The sequence below is a fragment of the Lucilia sericata genome, unplaced genomic scaffold, assembly GCF_015586225.1.
Source record: "Lucilia sericata isolate MDLA Ls3-8-SP2 unplaced genomic scaffold, ASM1558622v1 Contig000359F_arrow, whole genome shotgun sequence".
In the NCBI taxonomy this organism is placed as follows: Eukaryota; Metazoa; Arthropoda; class Insecta; order Diptera; family Calliphoridae; genus Lucilia; species Lucilia sericata.
The window spans coordinates 139,033-153,448 of NW_023994378.1; the positions used below are offsets into that span (position 1 = coordinate 139,033).

Sequence of the window (14,416 nt, forward strand, 5' to 3'; positions counted from 1 at the left end):
GTGTTTAGCGATAGACAATTACTGAAATTCAGCATTTAAACTTAATAGACAAATTACGCGTCGCGTCGTGATATTATTTTTTTATTTTCTATATTTTCTAAAAATATTATCACCCTAATGGATATATTATAAAAAAGAGTAATTATATTAATATAAGCGATTTATGAGTAATCGATTTAATTGATCGAAATGTACTAACAATTAATAAAACCATATTGCTTAAAATAACACAAGTTCGATTAATTTCAAATAATATTTAGCTGTTGAAATATAATTTTTGTATAGTTTATAAAATGTTATTAAACTGTAAGCAAAAAGCCTTATTGTGCTTTAGCATTATTATAAGTATTGTAATAAAGGTAAAAATAATATACATATAAATAATTCGATAACAATAAATAACATTTTAACGTTTTCCGGATGTTTTAAAGGTCTCTAGCAGTCATTTGGATATAACATCAATTAAATGTAAAAATTCGGATGCATCTTTCGCTAATTTTACAAAATGTTTCAATAAACGTATATCGCGTTGGATATCGGAAACCACAATAAATATTACCTTTGCTAATGCGATAAATAAAATTATTGTAAGTATATAATTTATTTAAGAAATTGAAATGATTTAAAATAATTTCCATTTGTTAGGGTAAAATTGGTTTGTATAAACTTTCCAATAATAAGTACAATCAATATCTATTTAAAGAAACTACATTCGATGGCTGTAAATTTTTACTAAAACGTTCCAGTTTTCCCATGGTGGACTATCTATACAAACAAATTGAAAAGTATACGAATTTGAACCGTACTTGTCCATTGAGGGTAAGTTTTGAAGAGTTAGTTAGTTCCGGTTATAATTCTGTTCTAGATCACTTCTGGTTCAGTTCTAGTTCAGTTCTAGTTCGGTTCTAGTTCAGTTCTAGTTCAGTTCTAGTTCAGTTCTAGTTCAGTTCTAGTTCAGTTCTAGTTCAGTTCTAGTTCAGTTCTAGTTCAGTTCTAGTTCAGTTCTAGTTCAGTTCTAGTTCAGTTCTAGTTCAGTTCTAGTTCAGTTCTAGTTCAGTTCTAGTTCAGTTCTAGTTCAGTTCTAGTTCAGTTCTAGTTCAGTTCTAGTTCAGTTCTACTTCAGTTCTAGTTCAAGTTCAGTTCTAGTTCAGTTCTAGTTCAGTTCTAGTTCAGTTCTAGTTCAGTTCTAGTTCTGTTCTAGTTCAGTTCTAGTTCAGTTCTAGTTCAGTTCTAGTTCAGTTCTAGTTCAGTTCTAGTTCAGTTCTAGTTCAGTTCTAGTTCAGTTCTAGTTCAGTTCTAGTTCAGTTCTAGTTCAGTTCTAGTTCAGTTCTAGTTCAGTTCTAGTTCAGTTCTAGTTCTAGTTCAGTTCTAGTTCAGTTCTAGTTCAGTTCTAGTTCAGTTCTAGTTCAGTTCTAGCTCAGTTCTAGTTCAGTTCTAGTTCAGTTCTAGTTCAGTTCTAGTTCAGTTCTAGTTCAGTTCTAGTTCAGTTCTAGTTCAGTTCTAGTTCAGTTCTAGTTCAGTTCTAGTTCAGTTCTAGTTCAGTTCTAGTTCAGTTCTAGTTCAGTTCTAGTTCAGTTCTAGTTCAGTTCTGGTTCAGTTCTAGTTCATTTATAGTACAGTTCTAGTTCAGTTCTAGTTCATTTATAGTACAGTTCTAGTTCAGTTCTAGTTCAGTTCTAGTTCAGTTCTAGTTCAGTTCTAGTTCAGTTCTAGTTCGTTCTAGTTCAGTTCTAGTTCAGTTCTAGTTCAGTTCTAGTTCAGTTCTAGTTCAGTTCTAGTTCAGTTCTAGTTCAGTTCTAGTTCAGTTCTAGTTCAGTTCTAGTTCAGTTCTAGTTCAGTTCTAGTTCAGTTCTAGTTCAGTTCTAGTTCAGTTCTAGTTCAGTTCAGTTCTAGTTCAGTTCTAGTTCAGTAGTTCTAGCTAGTTCAGTTCTAGTTCAGTTCTAGTTCAGTTCTAGTTCAGTTCTAGTTCAGTTCTAGTTCAGTTCTAGTTCTGTTCTAGTTCAGTTCTAGTTCAGTTCTAGTTCAGTTCTATTCAGTTCTAGTTCAGTTCTAGTCCAGTTCTGTCAGTTCTAGTTCAGTTCTAGTTCAGTTCTGTTCAGTTCTGATTCAGTTCTAGTTCAGTTCTAGTTCAGTTCTAGCTCAGTTCTAGTTCAGTTCTAGTTCAGTTCTAGTTCAGTTCTAGTTCAGTTCTAGTTCAGTTCTAGTTCAGTTCTAGTTCAGTTCTAGTTCAGTTCTAGTTCAGTTCTTGTTCAGTTCTAGTTCAGTTCTAGTTCAGTTCTAGTTCAGTTCTAGTTCAGGTTCTAGTTCAGTTCTAGTTCAGTTCTAGTTCAGTTCTACTTTAGTTATAACGCTGTCTAGTTCAGTTCTAGTCAGTTCTAGTTCTGTTCTAGTTCAGTTCTAGTTCAGTTCTAGTTCAGTTCTAGTTCAGTTCTAGTTCAGTTCTAGTTCAGTTCTAGTTCAGTTCTAGTTCAGTTCTAGTTCAGTTCTAGTTCAGTTCTAGTTCAGTTCTAGTTCAGTTCTAGTTCAGTTCTAGTTCAGTTCTAGTTCAGTTCTAGTTCAGTTCTAGTTCAGTTCTAGTTCAGTTCTAGTTCAGTTCTAGTTCAGTTCTAGTTCAGTTCTAGTTCAGTTCTAGTTCAGTTCTAGTTCAGTTCTAGTTCAGTTCTAGTTCAGTTCTAGTTCAGTTCTAGATCAGTTCCAGTTCAGTTTTAGTTCAGTTTTAGTTCAGTTCTAGTTCAGTTCTTGTTTAGTTCTAGTTCAGTTCTAGATCAGTTCCAGTTCAGTTTTAGTTCAGTTTTAGTTCAGTTCTAGTTCAGTTCTAGTTTAGTTCTAGTTCAGTTCTAGTTCAGTTCTAGTTTTGTTCTAGTTCAGTTCTAGTTCAGTTCTAGTTCAGTTCTAGTTCAGTTCTAGTTCAGTTCTAGTTCAGTTCTAGTTCAGTTCTAGTTCAGTACTAGTTCAGTTCTAGTTCAGTTCTAGTTCAGTTCTAGTTCTAGTTCTAGTTCAGTTCTAGTTAGTTCTAGTTCAGTTCTAGTCAGTTCTAGTTCAGTTCTAGTTCAGTTCTAGTTCAATTCTAGTTCAATTCTAGTTCAGTTCTAATTCAGTTCTAGTTCAGTTTTAGTCAGTTTTAGTTCAGTTCTAGTTCAGTTCTAGTTCAGTTCTAGTTCAGTTCTAGTTCAGTTCTAGTTCAGTTCTAGTTCAGTTCTAGTTCAGTTCTAGTTCAATTCTAGTTCAGTTCTAGTTCAGTTCTAGTTCAGTTCTAGTTCAGTTCTAGTTCAGTTCAGTTCTAGTTCTAGTTCAGTTCTAGTTCTAGTTCTAGTTCTAGTTCAGTTCTAGTTCTAGTTCTAGTTCTAGTTCAGTTCTAGTTCAGTTCTAGTTCAGTTCAGTTCTAGTTCAGTTCTAGTTCAGTTCTAGTCAGTTCTAGTTCTAGTTCTAGTTCTAGTTCAATTCTAGTTCAGTTCTAGTTCAGTTCCAGTTCAGTTCTAGTTTAGTTATAACTCTGTTCTAGTTTCAGTTCTAGTATAGTTATAACTCTGTTCTAGTTCAGTTCTAGTTCAGTTCAAGTTCAGTTCTAGTTCAGTTCTAGTTCAGTTCTAGTTCTAAGTTCTAGTTCAGTTCTAGTTCAGTTCTAGTTCAGTTCTAGTTCATTCTAGTTCAGTTCTAGTTCAGTTCTAGTCAGTTCTAGTCAGTTCTAGTTCAGTTCTAGTTCAGTTCTAGTTCAGTTCTAGTTCAGTTCTAGTTCAGTTCTAGTTCAGTTCTAGTTCAGTTCTAGTTCAGTTCTAGTTCAGTTCTAGTTCAGTTCTAGTTCAGTTCTAGTTCAGTTCTAGTTCAGTTCTAGTTCAGTTCTAGTTCAGTTCTAGTTCAGTTCTAGTTCAGTTCTAGTCGTTCTAGTTCAGTTCTAGTTCAGTTCTAGTTCAGTTCAGTTCTAGTTCTAGTTCAGTTCATAGTTCAGTTCTAGTTCAGTTCTAGTTCAGTCTAGTTCAGTTCTAGTTCAGTTCTAGTTCAGTTCTAGTTCAGTTCTAGTTCAGTTCTAGTTCAGTTCTAGTTCAGTTCTAGTTCAGTTCTAGTTCAGTTCTAGTTCAGTTCTAGTTCAGTTCTAGTTCAATTCTAGTTCAGTTCTAGTTCAGTTCTAGTTCAGTTCTAGTCAGTTCTAGTTCAGTTCTAGTTCAGTTCTAGTTCAGTTCTAGTTCAGTTCTAGTTCAGTTCTAGTTCAGTTCTAGTTCAGTTCTAGTTCAGTTCTAGTTCAGTTCTCGTTCAGTTCTAGTTCAGTTCTAGTTCAGTTCTAGTTCAGTTCTAGTTCAGTTCTAGTTCTAGTTCAGTTCTAGTTCAGTTCTAGTTCAGTTCTAGTTCAGTCTAGTTCAGTTCTAGTTCAGTTCTAGTTCAGTTCTAGTTCAGTTCTAGTTCAGTAGTTCTAGTTCAGTTCTAGTTCAGTTCTAGTTCAGTTCTAGTTCAGTTCTAGTTCAGTTCTAGTTCAGTTCTAGTTCAGTTCTAGTTCTGTTCTAGTTCTGTTCTAGTTCAGTTCTAGTTCAGTTCTAGTTCTGTTCTAGTTCAGTTCTAGTTCAATTCTAGTTCAATTCTAGTTCAATTCTAGTTCAATTCTAGTCATTCTAGTTCAGTTCTAGTTCAGTTCTAGTTCAGTTCTAGTTCAGTTCTAGTTCAGTTCAAGTTCAGTTCTAGTTCAGTTCTAGTTCAGTTCTAGTTCAGTTCTAGTTCAGTTCTAGTTCAGTTCTAGTTCAGTTCTAGTTCAGTTCTAGTTCAGTTCTAGTTCAGTTCTAGTTTCAGTTCTAGTTCAGTTCTAGTTCAGTTCTAGTTCAGTTCTAGTTCAGTTCTAGTTCAGTTCTAGTTTCAGTTCTAGTTCAGTAGTTCAGTAGTTCTAGTTCAGTTCTAGTTCAGTTCTAGTTCAGTTCTAGTTCAGTTCTAGTCAGTTCTAGTTCAGTTAGTTCAGTTCTAGTTCAGTTCTAGTTCAGTTCTAGTTCAGTTCTAGTTCAGTTCTAGTTCAGTTCTAGTTCAGTTCTAGTTCAGTTCTAGTTCAGTTCTAGTTCAGTTCTAGTTCAGTTCTAGTTCAGTTCTAGTTCAGTTCTAGTTCAGTTCTAGTTCAGTCTAGTTAGTTCTAGTAGTCAGTTCTAGTTCAGTTCTAGTTCAGTTCTAGTTCAGTTCTAGTTCAGTTCTAGTTCAGTTCTAGTTCAGTTTCTAGTTCAGTTCTAGTTCAGTTCTAGTTCAGTTCTAGTTCAGTTCTAGTTCAGTTCTAGTTCAGTTCTAGTTCAGTTTCTAGTTCAGTTCTAGTTCAGTTCTAGTTCAGTTCTAGTTCAGTTACAGTTCAGTTATAGTTCAGTTCTAGTTCAGTTATAGTCCGTTATAGTTCAGCTATAGTTTTAGTATAGTTCAGTTCTAGTTTAGTTCTAGTTCAGTTCTAGTTCAATTCTAGTTCAATTCCTTTCAGTTCTAGTTCAGTTCTAGTTCAATTCTAGTTCAATTCTAGTTCAATTCTAGTTCAATTCTAGTTCAATTCTAGTTCAATTTTAGTTCAATTCTAGTTCAATCCTAGTTCAATTCTAGTTCAATTCTAGTTCAGTTCTAGTTTAAAGTAAAGTCTGTTTTTTTAACAGTTTTAATTTGTGTTTGATTTAGAATTATGTTTTAATGAATCGTATGCGTATAGACATGGAAAAACAAAAATGGCTGCCTTTGGCGAATGGTGATTATTCAGTCTTTACCCGTTGGCTGGTGGCCGGCAAGGAGAGATTCGCTGTAGATTTCTATTTTGCATTTCGTGAGGAAAAAAACTAAATTATATTATTACTACTGCGTGTTTTGAAAGCTGAATAAAAATTTATTTAAAAACTGAATTATTATAACTTTGTTTTTGTTATTTTGTCGTTTTTTTTTAGCTTAAAACTCTAAAATTTTTGCCAAGACACGTAACCATCAGTGTTTTGTTATCCAAAGCAATTAGAATATGAAACATTATAAATCCATTAAATAAATATTTGTGACATTTTTTTTTCAACTGTTCGCTGTGAATTTTTTTCGTATTTTTTACTATTTGTACATTTTTTTGTGTTTATAAAAAGCATTCGGTTTTTTCAGTTGTTTGTGTTAAACGCATTAATATGCAGTCGTGGACACTGAGAGAAAAATTTTGTTAAAAGAAGATTTGAGATTGTAATTTTTAAATGAAAACTAAACTTAAGCAAAATAGAGGCTAAAAAACTGTTTTAGTTGAATAGCAATAAAACGCCGAGAATCAATTTTTTTCTTTGAACCAATTCAAAATTATTTTAAAATTATCTACAATTTTTCTCTGTGTATATTTCAAAAATAAACTAAGCTGAAACCAAAACAATTGTAAGGCTACATTTAAATGTTAAAAAAATTGTTTTCCCTAAAAAAACGGCCATTAATTTTTGTTAACTGTTCTGTTTTTAAAAATCTTTTGTTTGTCGAGGATTTATCAGTTGTTTTAATGTCCTGTATTTTTGTCCTTAATGTAGAGTATGAAAAGATTTTATTGTATTTTTACACATTTAGTTAAACCCATACCAAAAGATGAAGAAAATTAAGAGAATTTGGTCTTAATGTTTGTGGAACGTTTTGGTGATTTTATGTCTACAACATTTAGTCGAACACATTTTTTTTTAACAAAACAAAGCTTTAAATAAGAAGTAACAAATAAAATATTAAGTAATTAGTTTAAATAAATATTATCTACTGCAAAGAAAACTTTAAGTAAATTAAGCTCCCTGAATCTGATCGAATCGAATTAAGCCATGTCCGCTATATTTATATACTAGTCCATAGATTTGTCAACAGTGTAGTCGACAGACATTAGAAACGACAAATGTATAGAATAGTCAACCGACTAGGCCAAAAAATAGTCAATCTACTAGTCCACGTAATAGACAATCGACTGGTGCATTAAATAGTTAATCGACTGGTTCATAGTCCATATACGGGTCTTTAGAGGGATTAGTTTTAGTTAGTTAGTTAGTTAGTTAGTTAGTTAGTTAGTAGTTAGTTAGTTAGTAGTTAGTTAGTTAGTTAGTTAGTCGTAGTTTTGTTAGTTAGTTAGTTTAGTTAGTTAGTTAGTAGTTAGTTAGTTAGTTAGTTAGTTTAGTTTAGTTAGTTAGTTTTTTTAGTTCGTTCGTTCGTTCGTTCGTTTCGTTCGTAGTTCTTCGTTCGTTAGTTAGTTCGTTCGTTAGTTCGTTCGTTAGTTCGTTAGTTCGTTCGTTCGTTCTTTCGTTCGTTCGTTCGTTCGTTCGTTTTCGTTCGTTTCGTTCGTTTCGTTCGTTCGTTCGTTCTTCGTTCGTTCGTTCGTTTCGTTCGTTTCGTTCGTTCGTTTTTCGTTCGTTTCGTTCGTTCGTTCGTTCGTTCGTTCGTTCGTTCGTTCGTTCGTTCGTTCGTTCGTTCGTTCGTTCGTTTCGTTCGTTCGTTTCGTTCGTTCGTTCGTTCGTTTCTTCGTTCGTTGTTCGTTCGTTCGTTCGTTCGTTCGTTCGTTCGTTCGTTTCGGTCTTTCGTTCGTTCGTTTGTTCGTTCGTTCGTCTTTCGTTCGTTCGTTCGTTCGTTCTTCGTTCGTTTCGTTCGTTCGTTCGTTCGTTCGTTCGTTTTCGTTTTGTTCGTTTCGTTCGTTCGTTCGTTTTCGTTGTTCGTTCGTTCGTTCGTTTCGTTCGTTCGTTCGTTCGTTCGTTCTTCGTTCGTTCGTTCGTTCGTTCGTTCGTTCTCGTTCTCGTTTCTCGTTTCTCTTCCGTTCCGTTCCGTTCTCGTTCCGTTCTCGTTCCGTTTCTAGTTCAGTTCTCGTTCAGTTCGTTCAGTTCTCGTTTCCGTTTTCTTAGTCAGTTCTAGTTCAGTTCTCTTTCTTCTCGTTCAGTTCTAGTTCCGTTCTTTCTAGTTCAGTTCTAGTTCAGTTCTAGTTCTAGTTCAGTTTCTCTTCAGTTTCTAGTTCAGTTCTGGTTCAGTTCTAGTTCAGTTCTAGTTCAGTTCTAGTTCAGTTCTAGTTCAGTTCTAGTTCTAGTTCAGTTCTAGTTCAGTTCTAGTTCAGTTCTAATTCAGTTCTAGTTCAGTTTCTAGTTCAGTTCTAGTTCAGTTCTAGTTCAGTTCTAGTTCAGTTCTAGTTCAGTTCTAGTTCAGTTCTAGTTCAGTTTCTAGTTCAGTTCTAGTTCAGTTCTAGTTCAGTTTCTAGTTCAGTTCTAGTTCAGTTCTAGTTCAGTTCTAGTTTCAGTTCTAGTTCAGTTCTAGTTCATTTACTTCAGTTCTAGTTCAGTTCTATTTCAGTTCTAGTTCAGTTCTAGTTCAGTTCTAGTCAGTTCTAGTTCAGTTCTAGTTCAGTTCTAGTTCAGTTCTAATTCAGTTCTAATTCAGTTCTAGTTCAGTTCTAGGTCAGTTCAGTTCAAGTTCAGTTTACATAGACCATTATCGGGCTGTTGTGCCCTCCTTCAGTGAGTTGTTGTTAGGAATCGAACAGTGGAGCCCAATCCTTTAGAAAAGCATACTTGTCCTTTGTCGTTGGCACATATAAAGATTTTCATTTATTTTGCACGAAAACCTGCAATTTTCTTAACAAAATATTTTGAGTTATTTTACTACAATCAATATAAATGAAATAGATGTTTAAACTTTTCACTCTAGTAAGACAAATAAGGAGCTTGAATTTCTTCTTCGAAATTCTATATTTTAGTTTCAATAACAATTTTAACCCACTGTCTCTCAGTACATACATATGTGCTGTATGTATGTATGTAAAAGTCAATCACGTGACTTTAATACCCAAACAAATCAAAAAGTTAAAACAAATCAGCTGTTATCAGTAATATAACATTACCGTTATTTCAATACAAGCAACCTACACATCACACTCTCCCTCTCTATAGTTAAAAGTCAAAAGAGAGAGATTTGTAGCAGAATGACAATGAGACAGAGAGAAAAAGAGAGGAATTATATACAAATAATTCACCACTTTCTAATGCGCATGTGACGAACATTTTTAAAAAATGGACGCTACAAAAAGGGTGGAGTTTTTGCAACCAATACATTGAGCCCAAGAGTTTGATAGTATAGGTAAGTCTGACATATACATATGAAGAGAAGTTAAAGTGGAATGAGTCCTTGTATAACCAGATATTAAGAACCATAATAAAAAAGCGACTTTTTGATGCCACAAATTCGTTTGACTGTAATGGTATACAATCAAATGTGAGGAAAGGATACCAGGATGTGTTTACGAGTATATTAAGGAATTACACAAGGAAGGGGCTGTGTGGAGTAGTGGGGTGTGTTAGCAGTTAGTATGTTAGGGAAATGAGCGTAGTAGTAAATTGGCTTTTTGTTATCTGTATACACTTTTTTTGGGAATGTCTGCTGCTTGCTAGCTGGATTGTATGGAAACGTTACTTTTTTAATTTTTTCTGCCTTTTTTACGAGCATAACGAGTGCAGAGGATTCTTAAATGACTTTGCATCCTTACTGGTTAATATAACCACACAGTAAAGTTTTATGCTACATCACATGGAAAATGTAAGAGCACAAATAAAAAAACTCCTGGTAAGAGATTAAAAAATCAATTGAAAGGTTGGGTTAAGTTAAACAGTTTTTTGCAAATGATTTAAGAAATTTTAAAAAATTAAAGTGAATAGTAATTTAAAAATTATAATTTCTACAACTTAACTTCTAAACACCTACTTCTTAATCACTTCATTAAATCCTTGTTTTCTCTAAATAAATAATAATTAGTTATTTATATTTATTTCAACATATAAAATATCACTTACAACAATAACAATACCCAAGTCATTTTCTGCCTTCGAGTCAGTAAATCAACCCCTATCAGCAGGATTCTTTGGCATAAAGGAAGAAAAAAAAAAAAAACAATAAATATTCTCTTTCCTTTTATTTCCAAAGAATCTATGTAACTATAAACCATGATACTTTTTTATGTGTATATGTATATGTACATAACTTCTTATATTTTTTGATTCTTGTGCTATTTTGACTTTATTTACTTTTCATCTTGGGGTATGTATCGCAATTTTTGTCACGCCTCTTCTTTAACTTGTGTACTTTGAATAGATCTTTTTTATATGATTTTTCATATACAAGACAAAAATCTTTGGTTTTAAGGTTACAGTGGTTTTATATTAATAACTTTGGAAATGAACTAGAACTGAACTGGAACTAAAATAGAACTGAACTAGAACAGAACTACAGAATCAGAACAAAAATTGGTACAGAACTAGAACAGAACTAGAACAGAACTAGAACAGAACTAGAACAGAATTAGAACAAAACTAGAACAGAACTAGAACAGAACTAGAACAGAACTAGAAACAGAACTAGAACAGAACTAGAACAGAACTAGAACAGAACTAGAACAGAACTAGAACAGAACTAGAACAGAACTAGAACAGAACTAGAACAGAACTAGAACAGAACTAGAACAAACTAGAACAAACACTAGAACAGAACTAGAACAGAACTAGAACAGAACTAGAACAGAACTAACAGAACTAGAACAGAACTAGAACAGAACTAGAAGAACTAGAACAGAACTAGAACAGAACTAGAACAGAACTAGAACAGAACTAGAACAAACAAACTAAACAGAACTGGAACAGAACTAGAACAGAACTAGAACAGACTAGAACAGAACTAGAACAGAAGAACAGAACTAGAACAGAACTAGAACAGAACTAGAACAGAACTAGAACAGAACTAGACAGAACTAGAACAGAACTAGAACAGAACTAGAACAGAACTAGAACAGAACTAGAACAGAACTAGAACAGAACTAGAACAGAACTAGAACAGAACTAGAACAGAACTAGGACAGAACTAGAACATAACTAGAACAGAACTAGAACAGAACTAGAACAGAACTAGAACAGAACTAGAACAGAACTAGAACAGAACTAGAACAGAACTAGAACAGAACTAGAACAGAACCAGAAAAGAACTAGAACAGAACTAGAACAGAACTAGAACAGAACTAGAACAGAACTAGAACAGAACCAGATCAGAACTAGAACAGAACTAGAACAGAATTAGAACAGAACCAGAAAAGAACTAGAACAGAACTAGAACAGAACTAGAACAGAACTAGAACAGAACTAGAACAGAACTAGAACAGAACTAGAACAGAACTAGAACAGAACTAGAACAGAACTAGAACAGAACTAGAACAGAACTAGAACAGAACTAGAACAGAACTAGAACAGAACTAGAACAGAACTAGAACAGAACTAGAATAGAACTAGAACAGAACTAGAACAGAACTAGAACAGAACTAGAACAGAACTAGAACAGAACTAGAACAGAACTAGAACAGAACTAGAACAGAACTAGAACAGAACTAGAACAGAACTACAGAACTAGAACAGAACTAGAACAGAACTAGAACAGAACTAGAACAGAACTAGAACAGAACTAGAACAGACTAGAACAGAACTAGAACAGAACTAGAACAGAACTAGAACAGAACTAGAACAGAACTAGAACAAAACTAGAACAGAACTGAACAGAACTAGAACAGAACTAGAACAGAACTAGAACAGAACTAGAACAGAACTAGAACAGAACTAGAACAGAACTAGAACAGAACTAGAACAGAACTAGAACAGAACTAGAACAGAACTAGAACAGAACTAGAACAGAACTAGAACAGAACTAGAACAGAACTAGAACAGAACTAGAACAGAACTAGAACAGAACTAGAACTAGAACGAACTAGAACAGAACTAGAACAGAATTAGAACAGAACTAGAACAGAACTAGAACAGAACTAGAACAGAACTAGAACAGAACTAGAACAGAACTAGAACAGAACTAGAACAGAACTAGAACAGAACTAGAACAGAACTAGAACAGAACTAGAACAGAACTAGAACAGAACTAGAACAGAACTAGAACAGAACTAGAACAGAACTAGAACAGAACTAGAACAGAACTAGAACAGACCAGAACTAGAACAGAACTAGAACAGAACTAGAACAGAACCTAGAACAGAAACTAGAACAGAACTAGAAACAGAACTAGGAACAGAAACTGAACTAGAACTAGAACGACTAGAACATAGAACTAGAACAGAACTAGAACAGAACTAGAACAGAACTAGAACAGAACTAGAACAGAACTAGAACAGAACTAGAACAGAACTAGAACAGAACTAGAACAGAACTAGAACAGAACTAGAACAGAACTAGAACAGAACTAGAACAGAAACTAGAACAGAACTAGAACAGAACTAGAACAGAACTAGAACAGAACTAGAACAGAACTAGAACAGAACTAGAAACGAACTAGAACAGAACTAGAACAGAATAGAACAGAACTAGAACAGAACTAGAACAGAACAAGAACAGAACTAAAATAGAACTAAATAGAACTAGAACAGAACTACAACAGTACTAGAACCGAACTAGAACAGAACTAGAACAGAACTAGAACAGAACTAGAACAGAACTGAACAGAACTAGAACAGAACTAGAACAGAACTAGAACATGTCAGGGACTCCTGGTGGCAAACCGGTGGGAAACATGATGGCAACGCTCTTCGGTACAAGACCAGGTGGTAAGGCTCGACTATAGCCGGTAGAGGTGTCGTAGGGTTCACCATCATATTCCCCACAGAGTTCTCGAACAAAAAAAATGTAATAAAAAATTTCCTCCTCAGTTTTGATCAATTTAGTTTTCTACTTTTTATACCTAATTACTAGGCATCGCGACGTTATACCTACTGGTCTGCAGCGGATGTTGTGCTGCTTGGCCTGCCCTCCCTCTACCATGGCAAATCTTTGGCCAATTTAAATAGAATTTGCCCCTAACACTACCCCTACAGTCAGATTTTAAGTTCTCACTTACCTCGTATTATTCACACCATCTCCATAATTCTCCTTGAAACTAATAGGTTACCATCGGGAACAGAATCCACATACCGTGGAGTTTAGAAGTCCAGTTGTCGTTGGTCTAGGTCTGTCCTCGTAAAATCAGTCCGTGCGGAAAGTTTAATGGGGTACACTGGGTAAAAGACTCTAAACTATCCCTAACCTGAGCTCAGTTTAAGTATCAGTTACCAAGGCAACAGTGGCCCTTAGATTTTGGCGACAAAAAAACCAAATATCTATGTTTCCCAAAAAAAAAAGGTATAACCATTAAATTTCCCTTATGGGTGGTATGGTCTCTAGTTTCGTCCGATTGTCGTCCGAAATGTCCACTCTAGGTGTAGGAATTTTGTTTTAGATGTAAATTGTATTTGTGGAGAAATATTTTATTATTGGTGTAGCGTGTTCACTTTGTATTGTATATATTTCCTTTTTTTTTATGTCGATGCTTTATTTGTTTTGTACCAAATTCACTCAATTTTATGTTAACTTTATGATTTTTTTTTTTGTGTTAACTTTGTGTTTTATATATTTTGTTTCATATATGTATATGTTTTGTTTTAAGTAAATGTTTTGTTGTGAATCAAATTTTTTTTTTTTTTTTTTTAAATCAATGTATGTTTTGTTTTAAATATATGTTTTGTTAAACCGTATATTGTCTTTTTTTTTTATCTTCTTCATTTATTTTTTTTTTTTCAATTCAAAAAAAAACTTATAGGCTTCCGGAACCACCGTCCTCCCTCATTCGCCTCCTCGATTCCCAAAAAAAAAAAAAACTTCTCTTCTTCTTCTTCCTCCCAAAAATTCTTCGAATCATTTTCTCCCGCCATTTTTCTTTATCCTTCGCCATCTTTTTTTTTCTATCTCCTCCATCTGACCTTCAGTAATTCCCCCCCTGAACATCTGTTTCCAAGGTTGCATTCTATTGTAATTCTATGTTTTTGTCTTCTTCTTCTTACAATAGAATGCAACCTTAACCCGTTCAGGGGGAACACGTCAAACCCCACCATTATCTTTGCCTCTGTGTAAAGTGAATGGGAGGGGAAACCCTATTGTCCTATAATATTTGGGTTTGCATATTTTACACCCTAAGTTACCCTAAAATCTGGCATCCCCATATCTTTCCGCATCTTTGATTCGGTGCGTACTGGCCTCACCATTACATGGTAATTCTGTCTGGCAACTCATTAACGTTTTTATTTGTTTGTGCAGAAGACAATAAAAAAAAAGGAACAATAAAAAAGCAATATAAATATACAAATTTTAAATTAAAAAAAAAAACAAAATTATAAGTGAAAAATAAAAAAAATAACAATAGTGAAATCATATAAAAAATATTGTGCAAGTGAGTAATAATCATCTAGCATGACAAAAGATAAATTTTTGGAAATTTAAAACAAAAAAGCTTTGGTGTAAATTAAAAATGGTGGCTGTTCAAACGTAACAGTATCACCTTATATAAGCAATGTGTTCTCCAAAAATTCATCTTTTGTTTCTATGCAGCCAAAAAAAAAAAATATCATCAGTGCCAATAAGTTATATAAAAAAATCTAGAA

At 33.9% G+C, this 14,416-nt stretch overlaps 1 protein-coding gene across 1 annotated transcript; it reads left to right on the plus strand.

The window, feature by feature from the left end:
* Positions 1 to 293: 293 nt before the first annotated feature.
* On the plus strand, positions 294 to 5,781 carry LOC119604068. Its single transcript, XM_037956493.1, has 4 exons — positions 294 to 359; positions 432 to 587; positions 646 to 819; positions 5,623 to 5,781. Exons 1-4 carry the CDS (start codon positions 294 to 296, stop codon positions 5,779 to 5,781), a joined length of 555 nt encoding a protein of 184 aa, XP_037812421.1.
* The last annotated feature ends 8,635 nt before the right edge of the window (positions 5,782 to 14,416 follow it).

Excerpts from the sequence above, each read along its gene's own strand:
- LOC119604068 (XM_037956493.1), top strand. The coding sequence starts at position 294 with ATGTTATTAAACTGTAAGCAAAAAGCCTTATTGTGCTTTAGCATTATT. Across the intron at positions 588-645 it reads ATGCGATAAATAAAATTATT|GGTAAAATTGGTTTGTATAA; the intron begins GTAAGTATATAA and ends TCCATTTGTTAG. Across the intron at positions 820-5,622 it reads ACCGTACTTGTCCATTGAGG|AATTATGTTTTAATGAATCG; the intron begins GTAAGTTTTGAA and ends TGTTTGATTTAG.